Source organism: Macrotis lagotis, chromosome X, assembly GCF_037893015.1.
Source record: "Macrotis lagotis isolate mMagLag1 chromosome X, bilby.v1.9.chrom.fasta, whole genome shotgun sequence".
NCBI lineage: Eukaryota > Metazoa > Chordata > Mammalia > Peramelemorphia > Peramelidae > Macrotis > Macrotis lagotis.
The window spans coordinates 453,364,196-453,390,805 of NC_133666.1; the positions used below are offsets into that span (position 1 = coordinate 453,364,196).

At 36.8% G+C, this 26,610-nt stretch overlaps 1 protein-coding gene across 6 annotated transcripts in view; it reads left to right on the forward strand.

The window, feature by feature from the left end:
- The window catches only part of TMEM241 (transmembrane protein 241), a 178,036-nt gene extending 153,337 nt beyond the window's left edge, over nt 1–24,699 (forward strand). For 3 of the 6 annotated variants that reach the window (XM_074203555.1, XM_074203557.1, XM_074203560.1), the window contains one exon: nt 10,163–10,315. In XM_074203555.1, the coding sequence (XP_074059656.1) occupies nt 10,163–10,223 (61 nt within the window). In that variant the 3' untranslated portion in view covers nt 10,224–10,315. Of the gene's footprint in view, nt 1–10,162; nt 10,399–10,753; nt 16,580–20,786 lie in introns of those variants that run through there. The other 3 variants (XM_074203554.1, XM_074203553.1, XM_074203556.1) reach the window with 3 other exon arrangements.
- The last annotated feature ends 1,911 nt before the right edge of the window (nt 24,700–26,610 follow it).

Sequence of the window (26,610 nt, forward strand, 5' to 3'; positions counted from 1 at the left end):
CTTCTTGTGAAAGGCGGAATTCTAATTAGGACTTGAAGGAAGCCAGGGAGGTCAATAATTAGGGTGAATCTACATATATATCTATATACTCCATATTCAATGAGACCATACAAGAGAAATATGGAGTAGAAGGAAGATAATCTTAGAATCACTTAACTTTTATGTCATTCCAATAACTCCCCATGCCTTCATGGGTAAGTGTTTGAGATTTGTAGACTCTCTTGGTAAAAGGAGTTAAGGAATTCCCAACTCTGATGAAATTTACATTTCTTATGCTTTTTACCATATTTGTTATGGGATTTATCCATTTTTGGATTGATTTGGATGAACACAAACAATTCCAGGAAGAGGAAATTTTGAGAAGCAGCACTTCATTCATGATTGAAATGGCTACAGGGAAGGAATAGCCCTTGGAAGGCTAGAATAGTGAATGGTTATAGCCATTGGCAATGACCAGTTGTTGTTATTCCCATTGTTGTTGTAGGGAAGGCAGTACAGAGGGATTAATTAACCAGATAAAATTGTCCATTTGCCATTGGGGGGGGTATGGTATAGTAGAAAGAGCACTGTATGCAGAATCAGAGGACCTGGACATGAATTTTGTCTATGATACTATCTGTATGACTTTGGGTCAGCCACCTAACCTCTCTGGACCTCAGTTACCTCATCTGTAAAAGGAGGGGAGAACCAAGAGAATAATTTATACTTTAAAAGCAACATTGTAAAAACAAACTTTAAGAGACTTAAGATGCTAATTAATACAATGATCAACCATGATTCCCTATAACAATGACAAATGATGTTGCCTGTCTCCTGACAAAAGGATGATGGATCATAGAGGCAGAATGAGAGAAATATTTTTTTGATTATGATCAATATAGTGATCTGTTTTGTTTGACTACGTATTTTTAATGCAAGATTTTTGTTTTCTTTCTCTGTTTTCAGTGAGGAAAAGGGAAGTAAGAGGAAGAGAAAATAAATGTTTATTAAAAAATAAGATTTAGTTAAAAATATAAGTGCATCAGAGCAAGAAAAAATAAAATGGGGGTTTGAACTAGATGGTATCTCTGTGCTTGCTCTAAATCTATGAGCCTATGATTTTTCAGCAGTTAGCTTGGAGTGAAGACAATGGTGTGTGCAGCTTGCCACAAATATTTTATTGGTTCTGTTTGATCAGATCCATATGGTCATGTCCTAACCACCAAAATTAATCCTATAAAGGAAAATAACTTGAAGAGATCACAAGGGACCTTAAGCAAAGATCACCTTTAGCCACATGGAAGGTAGTATAGTCCCAGCCTGAAGTCTCATCCTAATTCCAAGGAACTATGTGAGCAGCAGTCATGCTGTTTTCACCTGCCCCTCCTATAGTCACTTACTTATGGGTTAATCTACTGTGTCTGGTCTGATTCTTTAATTCAGTATGCTGAGGAGGAGGAGGATAACTGGATTGGAATTGTTGGGATTGTTTCAAATAAGATACCAAGAACTCCTTTTGGGCTTAAAATTTTCCATGTCTAGTCTTTTTCTGTTTTAGTGTGGATGTTTTATTTGGCAGAGACAGGTTTATTTTTCATTTAATTATGTTTCAAAATTAAAAGAAGGAAAAAATTCCACTTAAGAATTCAGTTCAAAACTAGGTCTTTTCTTCATTTGTATTTTTTTCATCAGCTTCTATCAAGGATTATATCATTGTTGTTATTCATTTGTTTCCGTTCTGATCCCATTTGGGGTTTTCTTGGCAGAGATCTGGGAGTGGTTTGCCATTTCCTTCTGCAGCTCATTTTACTGCTGAGAAAACTGAGGCAAATAGGGATAGGTGACTTGTCCAGGGCACACAGCTAGTAAGTGTCTGAACCAGATTTGAGTTTATGAAGATGATTCTTCCTGACTCCAGAACCAGCACTCTATCCAATTCACCACCTAACTTCCCATCAAGAATTAAAACATAGAGACTGGGGAAAGGGGTTAGAAGGACACAAAAGAATAGCTTTGGTTAGGGTAAGACATTCTTCTTTAGAATGAGTAGTGTTCGCCCCTATCCAGAACTAAGGAGGTAGTACAGTGGTCATAATGTGATGATAGCAGAAATAGTTGCCAGATATATGGTACCCAACTATTGAAACACTTAAATAAACTAGCATATTCTTTGAACTTAGCTTTTAGTTTTTGAACTGGGAGAAGGGAATAGGAGGAATTCCAAACTATGATTTCATAAGGTGTAGAGAAAGAACATCCAGTGAGGAAACTCCCTTTTACCAATGTAAATTGGCAACTATGACATATAGTTATAGAGAATTTGTTCATTGTCTTTCATTCTCAATGAAAACCATGACATCAGGAAGGGGATAACATGACTTGCAAGTGAATTGGATTCAAGCGAGGGAGGGCTGTACTAAGTCACCAGCCTCACTTTCTTCTTCAGAGTTATCTGGGTCCAGTGACTAGATGTAAATCAAGATGTCTGAACATGACTCCAATGCAGTGGGAGACCCTAGCCTTTTTAAGTTAAGGACTTGCCCAGGTCTTCCTTTAACTGAGACACTCCCATTCAGTGATTAAGGTTAAGAAAGAGAGGTGCAGAAAAGAATGGCCTTTCCTTGAAATGGAAATTTATTTCTTTATATTTTGAATCTTCTATTATGTTTTGTTGTGCACGTGTAATGTTTTTTTCTTATTTCATATTGAAATTTAAATTTTTTTTAAAATGGCCTCTTTAAAAAAAATCAACTTCAGAGGGGAAGACCTTCAGGGTTTCTGGCAAAAACAGAAACAATTGCTGTTTACAAGTTTATAGAGAATGCCTGAATGGGTAAAAGATTCAGTGAATTTCTCAGGGTCAAGCAACCAGAATGTGTTAAAGTTAGGACTTTGAACGGTGATGTATTGACTTTATGCTTTTGTACTCCATGCACTGTGCCATGTTACATTTATTACAAAGTGAAATAAAGTATTTTAAAAACTTTAGAGCATATTATAATTCATTAACATTATTATTATCCATTAATGGATAATTATCCCATAATGTTATCATCATCAATATTATTGTGTGCTTGCTTTTATGACTAATTCTGGTAATTAATATGATTTTTCAGAGTAAGTCATGGCATTCATAGAGCTGGTCTGGGGAACCATCTATGCCCATTACTTAATTTGGTCTTTTATAGCTTCCCTAATCATATGACATCTTCTAGTTGTATAGTCTCCTTAGTAGTATGTTGGCTACAAAAGTAAAACAAGGTTCTGTTAGGATTATTTTTAACCTCAGAAGGAAGAGGCTTTGTAGTTTTTGCTTAAGTTTTGGGGTGGAGACAGCTTCTACTTTTGGATCTTTGAAGAAGGAAATGGATGTCAGCTGTTAATTCCTGTGAAAGAATCAAATGAAAGGACAGTTTTTGTCTTTGGGGAAGGGGACAGGTTAGTGAAGAGACTTTACTGTAGGTTCCCTCTTAGTGCTTATAGATCTCAGTAAGAAGTTTCAGAAGCAATGAAGTCTATCCTCCCCTTGCTTGTGGGATAAGATGACACTTCTAGACTGATAAGAATCTCTGGTTTTCAATTAGAAAAAGAGCGTCTAGGCAATGAATAAAGGCCAATTTCTCTTCTGCAAAAGAATGAACAAGAAGAAAGGAAAACAAAACATTTTCTTCATACCACATGGCAAGTGATTCTTAAGTAATTGGTTTGAAATATGTCAACAGATGAGTGGAGGCTCATGAGGGAGTGGTCCGCAAACTCCTCCATCCTCCAAATATGTAGATCAATAAGATGCATCTGGATGGCTTCACAGTAAAAGAATAAAGGCTTTCAGGAACAAATCTGTTCCATTCCTCATATTGAGGCTAAAGCAGGTGGGTGAGAAGGAAGGGTAAGGTTGTTTTTTTTCCAATTCCACTGGAGAGCACTTTTATAAAAAAGTTCTCTTTTTGTTGATTAGCATCCCAATTGAATCTGGACATTGATCCCTCATTCAAATGAGTGTTTTTATTAACATTGCATTATGGGCAATACAAAAAAAACAAAAACAATGCCCCTACTTCCAAGGAGTTTACATTCTAGGAGATATGACACATGCATATAAAAATGACTGTATAATTCAGTGTGATTGAATCAAATGAGTAGGATAGATAAGTGTTAAGGGTGTGTAGAGGAAGGAGCCACCACTTTTGCTTGGTTTGTATGTATATGTGTGTTTTCATATACATCAATTCTCATATGTATGTATGTATATGGGCACAAATGCATTTATGGACATATGTGTGTGCATACATACCTGTGTATATATGCATGCATGTGTAGTTTGTGTGTTTATATGCATGCATACACACACACACATATATAAAAGCACTGTTGTCCTCTCAAGAAAGTATAGGATTCATGTAAATAGAGAGGAAAAGAGTTGAGGAATCAGTTCAAAACTCTGGGAGAAAGTTATTGGGAGTGATAAGACAAATCTCTAAAATTGGTAAGAGTTGCACTTTAGAAATATAGAAATATCAAATCAAGACTTCATCCCATGTTAGACATATTTCTCCCACCCAGCTGGAAGATGCTTACCTAAGAAATGTCATGAATTGGGTGCAAATTGAAATTTAGATGCTGAGATTTCATGAAAAGAAAAATGACTATTTCTTAATCTGTCTGAGTTTTTCTCCAAGTCATTATCATTCCAAATTTGACAGATTCTACATTGTGACAAAGTCACATTTAGTATAATGTTTCATGATCTTTCAGCATACAACAATTTGAGGTTTATTTGAGCATGAGAAATTGGGATGGAAGTACTGGCTAGCAACCCAGTGTTGAGATTGGATTGTAAGAGCAACGGTCAAAACAGTTAGATATAACTTTGTCTTGTTTCATAACCTCTGTATTTTACTGCATGCACTCAATAAAATGAAAAGCAGTGCCTGCTGTGTGGTACGTGTACCCAGAACAAGGCAAAAGAACATCTGTGATCACCACAGAAGGAACCTTGACTTTGGAATTTCCTGATTTTTTTGGAGAACCCTAGAGTTTAAGGAGGGCATGTTTTCAGCCTCAAAGAATTTTTCCAACCACAGAAAGACCCACCAGCAAGGGAGTGTCAGACTATGCTTCAGATTTTGTTTTTATCTTTTGTACAGAGATATTTTTTCATTGTATATATAAAACTATCTTAGTCATCTACTGGGACAGAAATGGAAGGGATAGATAAAGAGCCCCTTGCAGTACCCAGACATCATCTTGGTGATGGTTTAGGATGGTCAATGAGGAAAATACTATTTAAAATGCAGCAAGGGACAATATAAAATATTTGGGAATTTATCCCCTAAGACAAACCCAGAAACTATATGAACACAATTATAAAAACACTTTTCACATAAATAAAATCAGATCCAAAAAACTGGGAAAATGTCAACTCTTCATGCCATGTTAATATAATAAAAATGACAATTCTACTTAAATTAAATTATTAGTTCAGTGCTATACCAATCAAACTACTTAAAAACTATTTTATAGAACTAAAATTCAGCAAGAATTAAGCTTATTCTCTAATTGAGATCTGAACCAGGTATCTTTAAAATACATTGTCTAGCTAAAGCAAAAAATACAAATACAATCAATATTGATCAATTTCTAAAAATAGCAATAATGAAAATAATAATACTTATACTAATTTATAATGATTACCATTGCTGACTATCTTCATGACCTTAAATTAAAAAGATCAGATAATCCAAAGGAAAAAATTCAAATTTCAACCTTAATTTTAATTAAAACACTTCATATTTCTAAGGTTTTGCCTATATTTTCTTGTTTGGAATGTGTTAATTCATTATTATCTAAAATTAGAAGACTTTGTCTGTAAACATTGTTGTTCTATTGCTGAGTGTACATTCTCTTCCTTTCAGAACAGAATACTTTGGATGATGATTATTGACAGATGAACAGGCAGGAAAGATGATTCCTTTGTTCTTGGGATTCTTTACTATGCTCAAAGTTTTCTGTATTGACAATCAACAAGTATTTATTAAGCTCCCTCTACATGCTAGTCTCTGTGCTAGGTGGTAGAAAACAACCTCTTCATTCAACACCTAAGGGAAAAAAAATTCTTATATTATCACTGAGCATCAACTATGGGGAAATTCAGGCTCTCTGAAATAATTCTCACAGAGTAGTTAGGTAGTGTAGTAGATAAAGTGCTAGGCCTGGAGTCAGGAAGATTTCATCTTGCTGAGTGTAAATCTGGCTTTAGACATATATTAGCTATGTGATCCTGAGCAAGTATCTTAACCATTTTTGTCTCAATTTCCTCATCTGTATAATGGCTAGAGAAGGAAAAGGTGAACCACTTTAGTGCCAAGAAAGCCCCAAAATACGGTCATGAAGAGTTGCACATGACTGAAAAGAATGTTTACAAAAAGAATCCTCAACTATATAACTAACAGGAACAGGTGGTGCTGAGAGACTTCTCACCCTACTCTAAAGTGTCTTCTTGGGTTCCAGTGTAGGAGATTACCTGAGTCACTCTTTTCCACTGAGTCACTGCATGCCCTTTATAGGGGCTTTGTATTTTTAAAATATAGAAATATTATTTAGGAAGGGTAATACTTCCTATTGCTATTTCTATTCCTATTGCTATATTCTATTCCTGTTGCTGCTATTGTTCCAAAGAGATTTGGTATTAATGAGATCCCAGAAATTAAAAACATAGTAATAATAGCTTATGAATTATTATTAATAACCTAGGGTTACAAATTGTTTTATATATATTATCTCATTTGGTCATTGCAGTAGTCCCATGAAGTAGGTTCTATTTTTGTCTTATAATTGAGGAACCTGAGGCTGAAAAGTTAAATGACTCCTCTCTACTCATACTGCTACCATTTTATTTTACCCCTCATTACCTCATGCCTAGATTATTGTAATAGCCTCCTAATTAGTTTCTATACCTCAAGATCTCTCCATTTTAATCTATTCTACATATTGCTGCCAACGAAATTTGACCATATGACTCTCCTATTCAATCGATTCCAGTCACTTCCTGTTGCCTCACAGATTAAATAAATATAAAATCCTGTTGATTTCAAAGCCTTACAAAACCTGACCTGAACCTATCTTTCCAGCTTTCATTGACATTACTATCTTCTCCCCTATTCCTTTATCCTTCATCCTTAAATCCAGATAAACTCTCTTTCTATCTGTTGTTGTTCACATACAACACTCCATCTCCTATCTAGTACCTACCCCCTAGTTTCCTGTAATAATAAGGAATATCTGTACAAAGAATGAAATAGTTCCCACTTTATAGAAGTTGGCATGAAAGCATTATCTTAAAGGAAAAAAGGAATTCTCTAAGGCAAGAGGTAAGGAGGGAATACTTTTTAAACATTTTGGACAACTGGTCCAAATCACTTAACCTGTCTGAGCCTCTGTTGCCTTTCTAACACTAAAAATCAGAGACTAGAGCAAAGGACATTTGTAAGCTCCTTAGGTGGAAATTTTATTGGAAGTTCCCATTCTGACCAAATTATAGCTTATTGCTTGAATTGTTTGCATAGCTTAAAATGGGTAATGAGTGGTGAGATTGTTTTTATAGGGGAATGCATTCTAAAGATTGGCATCATATCTCATTATCTCTTCTTTCCCAGACCTCAAGGAAATATATTCTCCCCCCAACCCCCCACAAATTATACTGGCTACTTACTATCAGAACCCTCTTTCCACTAACAAACATTATGAGAGACCTGGATAGTTAACAATTGAATTGATAATTAGTATATGAAATTATAAAATTATGAGATGGGGACAAACATGCCTGGTTCTTTGTGTACTTCCAGGAAGACCCACTACAAGGGTTGCAAATGGGACTACAATCACACACAGAGGAAGCAGATTTAAGAGAAGAAAGGGGTAAAGGGGAAAATGGTATCAGGATGGTGGAAGGCAAAGGGAGACAGTGTGAAGAAGAAGCCTGGAAGGGGGAGAAGCACAGAGAATCAGTCATGTAACCATGGAATAGAGAATTGGGAGCCCTGGGCAGTATGGATCAATTGAGGAACTGGAGTTGAAGTCTCATGTTTATAGGGATTTGGGGGGAAAGAGACCAACTCTTATTTGTGTCACCTCAGAATTAATTCATTAACATATTCAAATCATCTCTAAGTTGTTTGTAAAATGTTCAAGTTGACCTATCCACATCATCTCAAAATGAGCAGCACCATTTGGTATTCTCCTGGTCTTATTGAGTATGTCTGGAACATGTCTGGCATTGACACATAATAGGCCAGAAGACCCTACAGCAAGGCCTGATGCTTTCCCCTCATTCTGCATATATCACCAGGAAGTGGTCTTAGGGTAATATGTCATACATTTTATAAATTACAATCTTGATCTTTATAACATATTGATGTACCTTATAGGTTATGCTTTGCATTCTTACATCTTCTATCCTCGCTTATACTGACTACTTATAATACTATGCTGATTGAGGGGGATGTAGTCAGGGGAATCAGAAGATATAATATTAACACAGTTAGCTTTATTCATTGTTATGTTGAAAATTATAAACATTAAAAATAACATGTATTTGGAATTTAGTGATGCAGAATACAGCGGAAAGATTGCTTCCCTTGTTCTGGCCATTATGTCCCTTTTAATATCTTCTGAAATACATTTACTTTTTTGGTCAATATCTCATAATTTTTACCACTATATAATTTTCTTTACTTTCATAAAACTGGACTATAAGTCATTCATATAGAAGGTGACATTAAATTACTGAATTTTCAATCTTTTTTTTTGTTTTTTTGAGGCTGAACCTCCCTATCTCATCTAGTTTGGAAATGCAGGAGCTACTAATGGACCCAATTCATTACTTATTGGCTTGGATGCCTTGACATGCTCTGTTTCTGACCTGAGCCAATTTATTGAGGCAGTCTAATGTCTTTTTGCCCCCGTGGACTTGCTGATGACAGATTTAAGGGGAACACTGGATCAGCTTAGCCCACTGCAGCTCACAATTCCTAAGCTCTAAAGGTTCCCTAAAGTAGCATGTACCATGTACCATGACACTCAGCCATTTTCGTGTAAAAAATGTTGAAAATGGTATTATATCAAATCACTTTCTACTGTGTAGACAAACTTCTAAGTTTGTCATGGTCTATTGTCATCATGGACTGGACATATGAAGACAGTGAGTTATTTGGACTTTTTTGCTCTGGTGTGATCTGTCCAACCCAATTCCCCTTCCTTCCACATACCCCATTAAAGGACTAAAGCAATAATATTAATAATTAACATTTGTATAGTGTTTTAAGGTTTGCAGAACTCTTTACATGTGTTTTTTCACATCAAACTTTGAGAGAGGGGCTGTTATTACCCTCATTTTACATATGAGGAAACTAAAGCTGAGAGGTTAAATGACTTGCCTGGGGTCACACAACTAAATAACAAGTATCTGAGGCCAAATTTAAACTAAGGTCTTCTTGACTCCAAGTGCTCTATCTTCTGTGTTACCTGCTTGCTTATGTAAAATAAGTCTTTTACATTCAGGGGAAAAGCCAACTAGGTATGGTTTTCTTTTGTTTTTGTCACTAGAGCTGGGGTTAGAATAATGAAAGCCTAGAGAGGGGAAAGGAAGGACAAAGGGTTAAATGCAGGAGGAGATGAGCCAGGGCTACAATATTGGCTATGCAGACCCAGCACATACTTACCTGTCCTCTCTCTGAGAGGGGACAGTTGCTTGGTGTATGAATGTAGGGTGAAGGTTGGGGGGGGGGGGGATAGGGACAGGTATAGGAAATATAGTTCTAGATTGAAGCACCTGAAGCAGAAGGAAGAAGGGAGAGAAATGCTAAACAATAACAGTGTAGAAGACAAGGGAATTCCTGTGGTCACTGGAACCAACTGGTTGTTCTTATTTAAGTGGGTATTTGTCCCTACTCTTTTCACCATCAATACATCTATTCCTGCTTGGACTGGGTGACCTTCATTCAGTGGTGTAAGAAATCTTAAAGGTCCCAGAGAGTCCTGAGTTGAGACTAGTTGGGTAGCTAGAATGACAGTAATGGAAAAGGCAGTGATCACTGGCTTTAGGTGGACAGAGACCAGGGATGTTCTGTTTTGGACAGGCCTTATGGAGCAGGTTGAAAACTAACTTTTTGACAATTGTTTGCAGCTTTCTATTGGGTGGAATTGGAGAAGCCTTGCTGGTTTACTCAGAGAGGACAAGCACATAGAGAAGAGGTGATAAAATCCACCAACTGTAAATGCCTGCTAAAGAAGAAAGCAAGACCTTTGTGTAGATGGAAAAGAAAATTTGGAACAGCCAGAACCCTAATCGGATTCACTTCTTTCTCAGGAGAGGCATGCCCCTCAGGGAAAACAAAATCTGTTCCTAAGGATGAGAGACGGGTAACCCTCTTGATGTTGTTATCATTCGAAATACCTGGAAGAACTCTTTGTTAGGGCTATGAGTGATTTCCTTGACTATCTTTAGTGTCTCTCAGCCCCATCTTACCATATGGTCATTTGGTGCCCACATTTCCCTCAGTCCCTTTGTGGAGAGAGAAGTAGAATCTTCCCTGCAATTTTCCCAGATCTTTTGGGGAGCATGGGATTAATTTTTCTTCTAAGCCTACTCATTTTATACTAAATATCCCTTCCTGAGTCTCCCCTTTCCCAGCCTCCAACACTACCTCACAATGAGCCTATGGCTCTGGGTTTATTTTGTATGCTCATGATCTCTACTGGGAATTCCTTTCCCTAGATTCTCCTATCAGGCTTGACAAAGAATTGGAGAGTTCACACCAGTATAAGACATCTGGAGAGAATTCCTCTGTAAGTAATTGATTTGTGAGGAATTGAATGACTATGTTGGGCCAGGAGCAAGGCAACCCCAGCTCCTCTCTTGTGAACTGAAATGCTTGGTTTTGGGGGGGGTTGTTGTCATTGCTTTTCTTTTCTTTTCACAGATTAATCTGTACACTGACGTGCATGTTATTTTTATTTGTTGCCTTAATTCTGTATGCTGTTCCATTTCCTTACATTGAAAACTAGTTAACACTAAATTATCATCAAAGGGAGCTAGTTTTATAAGTACTGATGGATGATCTAGACAGTAAAAGATACTCCTTCTCTGCCCAAAACAGCAACAATAAAAGCACAAATAATCTGCCTTCCCCAAAACCTTCAAATTAGTTCATCCAGTGGCATCTCAGAAGTTTCAAATCATGTAATAAGAAAACAGATTTTGGTTTTTCCCTGCTAGATTAAGAATTGACTGGGAATGTTATAAACTCTGTAGAAGGCTCTTATAGGAATAAATTTACATGGGTTGAGAATGGGATCCATAAGGAAGGTGTTGAGGAAATCATTAAGATTTGACTCCAAAGAAAATTCTATTTATAGTTGCTTCTGGGAAGACAACACTACTTTTCTTTTTTTATTATTATTAAAGATTTTATTTGAGTTTTACAATTTTAGGGATGGCTAGGTGGCGTAGTGGGTAAAGCACCGGCTCTGGAGTCAGGAGTACCTGGGTTCAAATCCGGTCTCAGACACTTAATAGTGACCTAGCTGTGTGGCCTTGGGTAAGCCACTTAATCCCATTTGCCTTGCAAAAAACCTAAAAAAAATATAAAGAGTTTTACAATTTTTCCCCCAATCTTACTTCCCCCCCCGCCCACAGAAAGCAATCTGTCAGTCTTTACTTTGTTTCTGTTGTACATTGATCCAAATTGAGTGTGATGAGAGAGAAATCATATCCTTAAGGAAGAAACAAAAAAGTATAAGAGATAACAAGATCAGACAATAAGATATCTGTTTTTTTCCCCTAAATTAAAGGGAATAGTCCTTGAACTTTGTTCAAACTCCACTTCTCATTATCTGGATACAGATGGTATTCTCCATTGCAGACATCCCGAAATTGTCCCTGATTGTTGCACTGATGGGATGAGCAGGTCCATCAAGGTTGAACATCACCCCCATGCTGCTTTTAGGGTGTACAGGACAACACTATTTTTCCCAAATTTATAGAGCTTTTGTAGCATAGCAGGGAAACTGGCCCTGGAAGATTGTATTGTCAAGTCACAGATACCATTGTCAGGGGCCACTGTACTGCCCCATTCTAAAGAAGTCTTGTGCTTTCATGGAAGATATTGACTGAATAATATTTCCTAGTTTCTAAATAAGCATCTGATCCACCCATCTTCCCTGTCCCTATCCTCCTTGCCACCCCTTTCTTACTTGGAGCACCAGCACTTCTGGATTCAAGGCCATGTCCCTGGGGAAGTTAACCCATCCAGTTTTGGAACTGCTCTGGTGTCAATTTGTTCTGACTGATGAGTAGATGCAATCTCACAAAACCCATTGTATCCAGACCAAAGTGGTGGTGTATCTGACTGCTGAAGAGTATCATTCTCGTGACTGTACACCCTTTGGATTTGACAATCTTCCCTGGTCATTGCTGTTTTTTTGTATTCCCTGCCCCTACCCCAACCCTTCTACTGCCCCAATAAAACATTAATTCCTTGAGAGGAAGTGATGTTTCACTTTTATTTTTATATTTATTTTTATATATATACCCTTTTGCTTAGGGTAGTGTTTGTCACTGTCCAAAATGTCTTTTAATTAATTTTAAAAAAGAAGAAAGAGGAAGGAAGCTTCTTCCAGCTCCAAGTTTATGATCCTAAAATTCTGAGTTCTGAAATGGACAACTGAAATAAGCCTCTGCTGTCTTTGACCTTACTCTTTTGTTTCATCTTTGATCATTTTTCTGGACATTCTTCAATCTTTAACTGTTATCTTGAGTTCAAGGATTGGGTCAGAAAGAAGATAGGATATTGTCTGACATGTGTGCTCCTTGAATTCCCATTATTATGTCTTGGCTTTGGTGGACTCATTTGGGCTAATCTTTTTGTTGTTGATATTTCAATTATATTTATGTCTCTTGACACTATGTCTAATCTACTTTTTTGTTTTTATTAATCCAAATAAAGAAAATTCTTTCTGCCATTAGAGAAAAAAATTCTATCTCATTTTGGAGTATTATTCTTTCTTTTTAAAGACAAAAACCATACTTTTTTCAGTTTGATTATCCTCATTCCTCCAATCCTCTCTAACAACTGCATGCATAATGAGTCTTACATTAGTTGAGAGATAGAGAAAAGAGAACGTTACTATAATCTACATTTATCCAAAGACATCCCTACACACACACACACACACACACACACACACACACACACACACACACACACACATCATCTATCTATCTATCTATCCCTCAAGCATCAATTTGGTTGTTTTAGCTGAAATCACTGGGGCTGGCATGGGGTTGGAGGACAGAAAATGGGGCTGTTAATAGGACTCTTCCCACCATAATCCTCTAGCATTATATTAATGGAGGTGACAAGAGAGAATTATGGTTAAATGACCATAGAGATTGTTGACATGAAGAGAGAATTCAGGAATGGAAGTATAGGTAATAGGTTAATAGTCTCCCTACTACTCACAAAAGGAGGTGTTTTCTTATTCCATTTAAGGGAAAATGATAGAGAGGGATCCTAAAGACCAAAATGATGTTAATGCCTCAGTATTTTCTCCAACTCCTCTCACTTATCCTACTTGGTCAGATTTCCAATCATTCTTCATAATTTCTGACTTCTCTCTCAGACATCACCTGCTTCCCCCTTCCTCAAATCAGACTGGAGTAACTGGGAACATACCAGGAACTTCCAGGCTATCACCTCTGAAAATAACAAAATGGAAAGAAATGAAAAACACTAGCACTGGTTTCTTTGTCCATTTTCATTTGTAAGGATCTGTAATATTCAGATAGCAAAGGGAAATGCAAGGAAAAGAGCAGCTCACTGTTCCATCCATTACTGCACCAAGCAGGTAAAGACTTTCCTTTTATTTGATCTTCCAGCAAACATAAGGAAGTATGAATGTTGTTCTTCTCTACAGAGACATGAACAGAGAATTTTTTGAATAAAATATATGCTCTAGGAATAAATGAATTTTTCCTTAGAATGATAAACAGTATCTATCTGAAACCATCAACAAGCATTATATGCAGTGAGGATAATCTAGAGGCATTCCCAATAAGATCATGGGTGGAACAAGGATGCCCGTTATCATCACTACAAGTCAATATTGTGTTAGAAATGTTAGCTTCAGCAATAAGAGAAAGAAATCGAAGGATTTAAAACTGGGAATGAAGAAGGAAAACTCTCAGTCTTTGCAGATGATATGATGGTATACCTAGAGAATCCTAAAAAAATCATCTAAAAACTACTGAAAACAATTAGCAACTTTAGCAAAGTTGCAGGACATAAAATAAGCACTCATAAATCCTCAGCATTTCTATATATTAATATAGCAAGAAACAGCAGCAAGAACTAGAAAGAGAAATCCAATTCATAATAACTTCAGACAATATAAAATCCTTGGGAGTCTACCTGCCAAGGCAGACTCAGAAACTCTATGAAAATAACTGCAAAACACTTCTCACACAAATAAAGTCAGATTTAAATAATTGGGAAAATATTAATTTCTCATGGATAAGAATCTAATATAATAAAAAAATGACAACTCTACCCATGTTAAACTATTTAGTGCCCTACTAATCAAAATCCCAAAAAACTACTTTAATGAGTTAGAAAAAATTGCAAGTAAATTCATACAGAGAAATAAAAAGTCAAGAATTTCTAGGGATTCAATGAAAAAAAGTGAAAAGAAGGTGGCTTAGCCCTACAACATCTAAAATTATATTATAAAGCATCAGTCATCAAAACTGTCTGGTATTGACTAAGAAATAGGGTGGTAGATCAGTGGAATAGACTAGGTACAAAAGTAGGAAATTATTATAGTAATCTGCTATTTGATAAACACAGAGTCCAGCTATTGGGATAAAAACTCTCTCTTCAATAAAAACTGTTGGGAAAATTGGAAGCTAGTATGGAAGAAACTTGGATTAGACCAATACCTCACACCCTATACCAAGATAAGATAAAAATGGATACAGGATTTAGACATAAAAAACAATATTATAACCAAACTAGATGATCAAGGAGTAGTATAGACCTGTCAGATCTATGGAAAGGGAAGCAGTTTATGACCAAGGAAGAGGTAGAGAACATCATTAAAAACAAACTAGATAATTTTGATTACATTAAATTAAAAAGATTTTGCACAGACAAAAACCACTGTAACCAAGATCAAAAGAAATATAGTAAATTGAGAAGTAATTTTTAAAACTAGTGTTTCTGACAAAGGATTCATTTCTAAAATACAGAGAACTGAGTCAAATTTTCAAAAACACAAGCCATTCCCCAAATGACAAATGGTCAAAGGATATGCAAAGGCAGTTTACAGATGAGGAAACCAAAACAATTCATAGTCATATGAAAAATTGCTCAAAATCACTACTTATTAGAGAAATGCAAATTAAAACATCTCTGAGGTACCACCTCACGCCTCTCAGACTGGCCAATATGACTAGAAAGGAAAATGATTAATGTTGGAAGGGATTCAGGAAATCTGGGACACTAATACATTTGGAATTATGCCCAAAGGGCAATAAAAATGTGCATACAGCTTTGATCCAGCAATACCACTACTGGGTCTGTACCCTGAAGAGATGATGAAAAAGGTAAAAACATCGCTTGTACAAAAAATATTCATAGCAGCTCTATTTGTGAGCAAATGTGCATCAATTGGGGAATGGCAGAACAAATTATGTGCTATGTACATTATGGAACACTATTGTTTTATTAGAAACCAGGAGGGACGGGAATTCAAAGAAGCCTGGTGGGATTTGCATGAACTGATGCTGAGTGAGATGAGCAGAATTGGAAGAACACTATCCACCCTAACAGCAAGATGGGGGCAATGATCAACCTTGATGGACTTGCTCATTCCATCAGTGCAACAATCAGGGACAATTTGGGGATATCAGTGATGGGGAACACCATCTGTATCCAGAGAAAGAATTGTGGAGTTTGAACAAGCACTAAAGACTATTACTTTTAAATTAAAAAAAAGTTATCTTATTATGTAATCTTGCCATCTTTTATATTTTTTTCTTAAGGATATGATTTCTTTCTCAACACATTCAATTTAGATCATTGTATAGCATGAAAACAAAGTAAAGACTAACAGATTGCCTTCTGTTAGAAGGGTGAGGGGAGGGAAGCGAGATTTGGGTAAAAATTGTAAAATTCAAAAATAAATAAATAAATTTATTTTAAATATATATACATATATATGCTCTGGGGTGGCTAGGTGGTGCAGTGGATAGAACATCAGCCCTGGAGTCAGGAGTACCTGAGTTCAAATCTGACCTCAGAGACATAATAATTACCTAGCTGTGTAGCCTTGGCCAAGTCACTTAACTCCATTGCCTTGCAAAAAAACTAAAAAAAATATGCTCTATGACAACAACATTTGGTGGGAAGAATCCCGGACAAACATTTAATCAGAAGAATTGGTTTCAGATCCTATTTTTGCACATTCCAGGTCTGTGTCTATAACTTAATCAAAAAGGAAAACCAACTCTAAACTTCAGTTTCCTCGGCTATAAAATGGGAATAGCAATACTTGTACTTTGTAAATCACAGAGGTATATATATATATACGTATATATATATGTATATATATGATATTTGTGGAAATGGAATGTTGTAATAATTCATAGTATGATATTTTTTATTCAACATCAATTCTTTGCTAATATTGATTAAGCAAACATGATCAGATCTCAAACTCTGAATCATTCTTATTTTCTCTCTCCTTCCTCCTCCCTCTTTTCTTCTCCCTCTTCTCTCTCTCTCTCTCTTCTATCTTCATTTTCTTCATCTTCAACTATATTGGCTTTATTCCTTTTCTTACAAACATACTAGGTCTTATCTAAATACATTTCCCCTCCCCATAATTAAAAAAAGCAAAGTTTTTTTTATCCTGCTATTTCTTCAAGGAATCATTCTTCCTGATTTAATTCTTCAAAAGAATCAACTAAATTCACAGTCAACTGAAACTTATTTCAAAGTAACTACTGGCTTTTTACTTTAACATATCTAATACCCCTTTTCCAGTCCTTCATTTCTGACATTTCAGAAATTTACCATTGTTGACCCACCCTTTTTGCTCCCTTGGCTTGAAAAACTGCAACCATCTGCTTCTCCTATTTGTAGGAACACTCTTTTTCAGTGTCTCCTGGGTACATCTTCCTCCATTTTCCCTCTATGTTTTCAGGGCTGCTCATTCACCTTTGATATCTACCTGTCACCTAACTCTCACCTGTAACTTCAAGAAACTGTTCAGTAAAACTATCTTAGAAGATGGCTAAAACCAGGTTGATGGTAACCAACAGATATCAAACCTATTGATGATCTTCCTTTAGCAGAATGGACAAATGAGAACAATTTGTTCCAAGAACCATGAAGGACACTGAAGCAGGTGCTGTAGAGCACTTAAATTTTTAATCCACTACATCCCAGGCCTTGCCAGTTATTCTGACTTTTTTCTTGCCACTGAAAACTCTGGAAGAGAGAGTGAGGCTGACAACTTTGTGCAATTCCGCCTTCCTTAAATGAAATTCATAGGCAAATCAAGATATCACCCTGTGATTATCCCCTTCAAAAATAAAGGTTACAACAAACAGATACCCAAAGATTTTCTCCCGACTATCTTCTTTCTCCACACTTCCTTTTTTCCCCTCAAAAAACAAAAACCAAACTCATGCAAGTCTTCAGTTCTTTCCCAAATGTTCTATCCTCTAGCTTTCCCCTAATTTCAGTCCCTCATTTCCTAGTGTCTACTGGACATCACTTGGATGTTTCTTTGGCACCTCAAACTCAACATGTCTAAAAATGAAAACTATCAACCTGCATTTCCAGTTGGTTCCTCCTTATTTTGCTTGAATAAGAAGTGATTGTGCTACCTACCATCCTTTCAGTCTACCAGGCTTACCACTTCAGTCATCTTTGATTCTTCCTCTCATGAACTCCCTAGTTAATTGTCAAGATTTGTTCTCTACCTCCACAGTATTTCTCAAATCTGACTACTTTTCATTCATGTTATCAGGCTTTTATCTTAGTTTTTGTCCTTGTCATCCCTTGCTTTATTAAAAATAGCTTCCTAAAAAAAAAAAAACCTTGAAGCTTTCCTATTTAGTAAAGGATCACTGTCTCCTTTCTTCTCTTCAGTCTGTCCTTCACAGAATAGACAAATTTGTTATTTTTAGCATGTCTGACTTCTTAACCTTCATACAAAAAGAAAACTCAATGTTTCCCTATTACATATAGGATAAAATATAAAATTTCTTAGCCTGGAATTTAAGATTATCTACAATCTGATTCAACTTATGTTTCTAGATTTATCTTACCTTAGTTCCATTCATGTACTCTTTATTCTGACCAAATTGGACATTTTTACTGTTTTTATTTTTTTGTTCTTTCCCACCATCAAACCCATACCCAGAATGCATACCTTCCCGTATGCACCTATCAGCATTTCCTTCCTTCAAGGTTCTGCTCTATCCTCTTTGCTACCTGTCTGCCTAGGTAAAGTAAGAGTCTTTTGCAACTTCTATAAAATTTTTTTCTTAATTCCTCCAGTGTAGAGATCTTTCCTCAAGTTTTCCTTAAGTCACTATGACTGATTCATAGCTTCCTTGTGGTATACTTTTGGGAGTATACTTATCAATCATTTCTCTACCCTTTTCTGATTGGACTTGGAGAAACCATGGATTGATAGCAGGTAGCATGGTGGGATAAAAGGGCCAGTGCTCTGTAGACAGTGGTTCAGATCTGTAGATGTTATTTTGTTTAAATCACTTTGATAAGTTTGTTTCCTCATCTATAAAATAAAATAGTTCTAATAGGATGGCCTTGGAAGTCTTTTCTTGTTCTATATCTATTATCCTCTGATCTGTTTTTTTTTTGTCTTTTGTGATCTTCAACTGTCTGGTACAATGCCTTATTTATAGAAGGGGCTTAAGAAATGTTTGTGGAATGATTAATATAAAATATATATTTAACATAGTTATACTTGTATAACCTATATTAGATTTCTCTTTGTTGGGGGAGGGGGAGGGTAAGGAGGGAGGGAGAAAAATGTGAAACTCAAAACCAAAAAAAGATTATTGAAAACTATCTTTACATATGGTTGGAAAAATAAATAAATTTATTAATAAGAAATGTTTATTGAATTGAATGCTCTTTTGAAGTCTTGTTAGAGACATCTACATAGTGAAAAGGATAGAGCACTGGGACTCAAATCAGGAAGACCTTCGCTTCAGTCTGTACTCATACTTTCTAGCTGTGTGACCTTAGGTAAGTCACTTCACCTCTATTTACTTCAGTTTCCTCTATTGTAGAATGGGGATAATAACAGTACCTACCTCCCAAGTTTGTGGTGAGGATAAAAAGAGATGATATTTGTAAAACAAGTATTAGCATAGTATCTGATATATAATTTTTTATAAAGGCTGTTATTAATGATTAAATATCAAATTCTTAATAAATTTCAAAAATTAGTAATAACATTAATAAATTATTAAATGATCTGCTTCACTTCATTCTAGGAAAAGTAGGAATGAAAGAAAGTGAGGCTGCTAGCTTACTCAGTAATGTGGGACAGGCCCATCTCATGTGGCCATTCCTGATCCCAACCAGCAGACCTTGCCTCTGCAAGGGGACTCCTCTTTTTCCTCTCTCTGGAAGACATAGAGTCAGCTGCACTGATTCTGGACCCTAGAATTCTGCCCTAGTTGGAAGGATCTAGGCAAACACAAGAGAGAATGTCTGGTCTGCACCCACTGAGTCAGGGACCTAGGCAGGCTTTCACTCTGACCCTAGTCTGTGACTCTTTACACCACTCCCTCCAAGTCCCTGTCAGGTCCATAGTGCTCATAGAAAATGTGTATATGTGTACCTCCATTCTTCTGTGCCTCAGAACAGGAAAAAAGAACTCAAAAACCCCAGCTCAGGGTCCAGGAGTAGGAGCCTGAAGTGCCTGGTATCTCCCTGTACTTTGGTTTTGTCACCACCTGTGTGACTCAGTGTGTATGTGTTTGAATTTTATTTTCTTCATCTATAAAAGGCTTAGACTATCTCTTCCATGGGTCATAAGATCATAGTCTAAAGATGAGGAAAATGTTTTGTAAACCTTAGATCATTCTTGAAATTTGATTATTGAATTTTTTATTTAGGATTTTGCAAGGCAAATGGGGTTAAGTGGCTTGCCCCAGGCCACACAGCTAGGTAATTATTAAGTGTCTGAGGTTGGATTTGAACTCAGGTACTCCTGACTCCAGGACCAGTGCTCTATCCACTGCTCCTTGATTATTGAATTTTATTGGATCTTATTGGATCATTGGTCTTGAGCTGGTACGTACCTCTGAGACTGTTGAGCCAAAATGCCCTCCTTTTATAGCAAAGGAAACTGAGGCTGGGAAAGTGAAGTGATTTACCTAGGGTCACAAATGTGGACAGGGATAGGGCTTAGATTTCAACATGAAGTTTTCAGATGCCAAATCCAGTGCTTTTCCCTCTTTATTCACTTTTTAAGGCTAGTTTTGTGATTTTGTTGTTAATTTGAAAAGATAAAGCTATAAAGGCAGGTGGTTTTGAATAAGCTGGGACATTCATGACTTTGGGCTCCTTGAATACAGGGAACTTGATTTTTGCCTTTCTTTGTATCCCTCGTTCTTACTTAGAATGATGCTTGGCACATAGTAAGGGCTTAATAAATACTTGTTAACTGACCAACTGACCTCTGGCACTCTCCCCCTCTAGGGCCTTGGAGTGGCTGGAACCAAATTCCCCAGGGTCCTACTCAGAAGATGAATAACCATAGCAAGATCTGCCCTGGACTAGGGCTCAACCAGCTCCCTGCTGGCCCCGGGCAGCAGCCCAGGGTGAAATGCTAATCCCAGCCTGGACCTTGGCACTGGCCTCACTTGGGTTAGGAAGCCTGAAATGCTGAAGCTGTTCTCTCCTCCCAGCTGAAATAAGAGAGCCTTTACTCCTGCTGTGTGCTGATTTTCCAGGACCTGGCCCACACGGTCCTGTCCTCAGTAAAACAAACAATAACATAAACCTTTAGTCCAATTTCATCTGAGGATCATCTAGGGAGTGCCCTCAAGAGTCCACTCCTACTTCTCACTGCTCCTATTTCAGCCTCTTAAAAAAACTCATTTAAATACTCATTAAAAGGCCAAAAGGTACAGTTGAGTCATTTATGTGCCCCTCTTCACCAGCCCAGGTCCATAAGCCAACAGTAAAGGCTAGGAGGGGACCATCAATCATCACACAGCCATTTTGAAGTAGAAAGAAGGCCAATATAATCAAATTTATTTTCAAAAGGGGACCCTGAGACAGAGGGAAGTGTGGAGACTTACTTCAAGCTCAGCCATCTTTCTCTATCACTAATCCTTGGATTCGCTCCATCCCCATTCTAGTGTTTGAACCCCTGAGCTAGGGGTTTTCAACTTAGAGTTCGTGAACTTATTTTTAAAAATATTTTGAATTTTTTTTTGATACATTTGGTTTCTTTGCAATCTTCTTTTATTTTATACATTTAAAAACACTGTTCTGCGAAGAGATCCATAGGCATTGTAATCAGCTAGAAGAGATTAAAGAACCCCTGTCCTAGAGGGAGAAGATTTGAAACTCAAAATTCTAAAAAAAAAAAAAAAAATTAAAACTAAAAACAAATAAATACTAATAATTAAGAAGAACCTGGCTTTCTTGTTGTCTCCTCTCTCTCTCTCTCTCTCTCTCTCTCTCTCTCTCTCTCTCTCTCTCTCTCTCTCTCTCTCTCACTTTGCCTTTTTCTCCTTTGCTCTGTCCCTGTATCTCTGTATTCTGTCTCTCTCTCATTCTCTGTGTTGCTCTCTGTAGGGATGTGGACTAGATAACTTCTAAGGCCTAAATATTCTATAATTTCCTCTTGATCACACTCTAGGACTCCACAATGGAACTCCTGCCTGTCTTCTCTGGCTTCCTTCAAGTTTCAGCTCCAATCCAACTTCTGCAAGGGACCCTTCCTGGTCCCCTTTCCTCTTTCATTATACCCTCCTCCTTCCCTTTGAGATTACCTTCCCTCTACTCTGTATATAAGGGGAAGCTAGGTAACACCATGGATAGAGTGCAAGATCTGGAGTCAGGAAAACTTATCTTCCTGAGTTCAAGTCCAGCCTCAGTCACTTACTAACTGAATTACCCTGGGCAAGTCACTTAACCCTGTTTGCCTCAGTTTACTCATCTGTAAAATGACTTGGAAAAGGAAATGGCAAACCATTCTGGTATCTTCGTCAAGAAAACCCCAAATGGTATCATGAAAAGTCAAGCATGACTGAAATGACTCAACAACTCTATTTATATGGTTATCTTTTATGTACATAGTTATTTCTATATTGCCTGCCCCCCCCCCCAGAATGTGAGATCCTTGAAAGAAGATAACATTTTTATATCTTTCTTTGTATACCTAGAACTTAGCATAGTTTCTGGTGGGCCCATAGCAAACTGCTGAACAGCTGCCTCCTGCAAGCAATAAGCCCAAGGATTCTGGGAATAGCAGCACCTCCCCCTACAGACCACAAACCCTGATGCCAGTCTGGCACCTATTAGCATGATGTAGAAAGACCCTGTGGAGGCTAGACTAGACCTGGCAACTTCCTTTGCAGGTCCTACAGTTTTTCCCTTCTTCCCTGTCCCTGTTACTGAAGACCTAGTAGCAGTCCCAGATACTGAAGACCAAGGAAAGAAAGCTCTCATCTCTACAATTCTTGACATTATCAAAAGACATCTTCAAAAAAAAGGATTTGGGGGGGCAGCTAGGTGGCATAGTAGATACAGCACTGGCCCTGGAGTCAGGAGGACCTGAGTTCAAATTCAGTTTCAGACACTTAATAATTGCCTAGCTGTGTGACCTTGGGCAAGTCACTTAATCTCATTGCCTTAAAGAAATAAAAAAAATTTAAGAAAAAAAAGCATTTGGTAGGGGACAGCTAGGTGGCTCAGGAAAAAACAGGCATTGTCATTTTCTTTACCAAAGGATCCCTGGATCTTCCCATCTGATTTGCAACTGAAACTTCTTAAATGTGTTTTGCCACACCATTAGAATGTGAATTCTCAGATGAAATTGGACTAAAGGGGTATGTTTTTGTTTTCTGTTTGTATCTCCAGTGCTTAGCAGATAATAGTAAATGTTATTCATTCATGCATTCATTCATGCATTCATTCATGCATTCATTCATTCATTCAAACTGGGTGGAGAAAGGGGGAAGCTTATTCTGATTAAGGGGAAGAAAGAGCAGTAGGGTTTGTCCAGAGCTAGGTCCAGAGGAACCAAGAGATTGGTGAAAAGGAGGCCAACTCAAGGTCAAAGACAAGGTTTGGTCTTTTCAGAAAGGGCATGTAGACCCAGTGAAACTTTAAGTACTTTAAAACTGTATTTGAAAGTATTAACTTATAATAAACTGAATTATCAGGGTCATTTGTAGTCCACTTTCTCGGTTTGGGACAAGGGGAGTTCCTAATAAAGTACTGACCTAGGGGCCCAACAACAAGATTGAGAAAAACTGAAAAAAAAAAAAAACCTCAAGAGAAAAATATTAAACACATTTAAAAGGATATTCCTGCTTTTGACCTAGGAATATCAGTAGTTTGGGTAACTGAATATAGAATCACAGAATGCTACAGCCAGTTAGAGGCTAGCTCGTTAAGCCTCTTATTTTTGCAAAGAATGAAACTGAGGCAAAAGGAAAAAAGAAAAAAAGAGATTAACTCTGAACCATATATTTGGGATCAGAAAAGGACTAGAAGAACCCAGAATGATTCATTTTTTGTTCTGATGAGCTCCCTCCCTGGTTCAAATATCATAAAAATTTCAACTGACTTTGAAATTCTATTCTTGTTGAATCAGAGGGGCAAACAATTAGTCCTGTCACTCCTTTCTGGAATACCTGGAGATCAAAGCCCAGAATCTCTGACCTTCTGCTTCTGTCCAAGAGTCACTAGGGAGCAGAAGAGGCAAATGAGGCCCCCACATTTAGATAGAAAAAAGTTTGGCTAGCACTGTAGTTGACTTAGCTGTCTTTGCCAGCAAGGGAACAATTAAGTTCTATATTCCAAATAACTTCAAGTGAACACATGTGGGACATAGCTATTAATAGCAGACACAGGGAGCAATGAAATAGAGACATAATATGCTGGGACTTTGGAATCCCTGGCCTCTAGCATTCCCTTCTCATCTCTCTCCACTCCCTGGTCCCCACCCCACCCCATTGTTCTTCCCACACAGTTCATCCCTCCATTTCAATCCTCCACACTGGTGAGCATTTCATTTTTTAAAATCTAAAGACACACCACACATCCACACACACACACACACACACACACACACACACACACACACACACACTCCTACCATTTGGTGACTAAAAGCTCAGTTGCACTTTCTTTGATTCACCCTGGTATGGCATAGGCTGAGCTTCATTTGTCCTTCCTAGTCCTTAGAGGAGAGGACACTGGGCAGTCAGAGCCACAATAGTGTTTTCTTTCTTGCTTGTCCCTTTCTGATTCTGCAGTTTAGTCTCTCAGAAAGCAATGATGCTAAAGTTAACAAAAAGTTGCAGACAGATATTCTATTATACTTTACTTGTTATGTGCAGTTATTCTACATTGCAGGACTTAGGTGGGGGCATGGGACACTTCCTGCCTTGATCTCAAAAATGCATGCAAAATGTTTTGGCCCTCCCAGAAAAAAAAGGTTGATTTTTTTCTTTTTTTTTCTTTCATGGGTTTTTTAGCATTAAAAAATAAAATATACTGACATATAAAATGCATATATTTTAAGTATTTCTGAGTTTCTAAACTTTTTCTGTGTCATCTGTGGCTTTTGCAAAACTTCCTAAAAATTCCCATTTAATTTCTTTGGATAAAATTGAAGTATACAATTAATAGTTTAATAAATAATAGGGAACAGGAAGAAATTTACAACCAAATTAGAAACAGAAAATATTGTAAATTGCAAAATGGATGATTTTGACTATAATAAATTTAAAAATTTTGGCACTAATAAAATCAGTGCAATCAAGATTAGGAGCAAAACAGAATGCTGGGAAATAATTTTCACAACTAATAGTTCTGATAAAGGTCTCATTTCTAAAAAGCATGGAGAATTGAATCAAATTTATAAGGTTATTCCCCAACTGATATATATATATATATATATATATATATGTTATATGTCATTTCCCAGTAAAAGGATATGAACAGGCAGTTTTCAAATGAAGAGATTAAAGTTATATATAGTCATATTGAAAATGTTCCAAATCATTATTGATTAGAGAAATCCAAATTAAAATAACTATGAGGTACCACCTCATACCTATCAGATTGGCTAAGATAACAAAAGCAGAACATGATCAATGTTGGAGAGGTTGTGGGAAGATTGGGACATTAATGAACTGTTTTTGCAGTTGTGAACTGATCCAACCATTCTGGAAAGCAATATGGAACTATGCCCCAAAGAGTAATAAAACTGATCATACCCTTTGTCCCAGCAATACCAATACAAAAAATCATAAAAATGTGAAAAGTTCCACATGTACAAAAATATTTATAGCATCTCTTTTTGTAGTGACAAAGAATTAGAAATCAAAGGAATGCCCATCAATTAGGGAGTGACTGAACAAGTTATGGCTTATGAATGTTATGTATTATTATTGCTTTATAAGAAATCATGAATGAAAGCATCAGTGATCAAAATTTTTCCAATTACATGTTATAGAAGTTTTTCAACATTAATCCACTTGAATATACCATTTTTCTACTAAGAAATAGAGTGGTGGACCAGTGGAATAGACCAGTGCAAAAGCAGGAGACGATTATAGTAATCTGCTGTTTGATAAATCCAGAGTCCAGCTATTGGGATAAAAACTCCCTCTTTGATAAAAACTGCTGGGGAAATTGGAAGTTAGCATGGAAGAAACTTACACCTTTTACCAAGATAAGATCCAAATGGTTACAGGACTTAGACATAAAAAACAATGCTATAAGCAAATTAGAAGATCAAGGACTAGTTTACCTGTCAGATCTATGGAAAGGGGAGCAATTTATGACTAAGGAAGAGTTAGAGAACATCACCAAAAACCAACTAGATGATTTTGATTATATTAAATTAAAAAGCTTTTGCACAGATAAAACCACTGTAACCAAGATCAAAAGAAATGTAGTAAACTGGGAAACAATCTTTATAACTAATGATTCTGACAAAGGATTCATTTCTAAAATATACAGAGAACTGAGTCATATTTTTAAAACAAAGCCATTCCCCAATTGACAAATGGTCAAAGGATATGCAAAGGCAATTTACAGATGAGGAGATCAAAGCAATCCATAGCCATGTGAAAAAAATGCTCTAAATCATTAATTATTAGAGAAATGCAAATTAAAGCTTCTCTGAGGTACCACCTCACATCTCTCAGATTGGCCAATATGACCAGGAAGGATAATGATCATTGTTGGAAGGGTTGTGGGAAATCTGGGACACTGTTACACTGTTGGTGGAGCTGTGAACTCATCCAACCTTTCTGGAGAGTTATTTGGAACT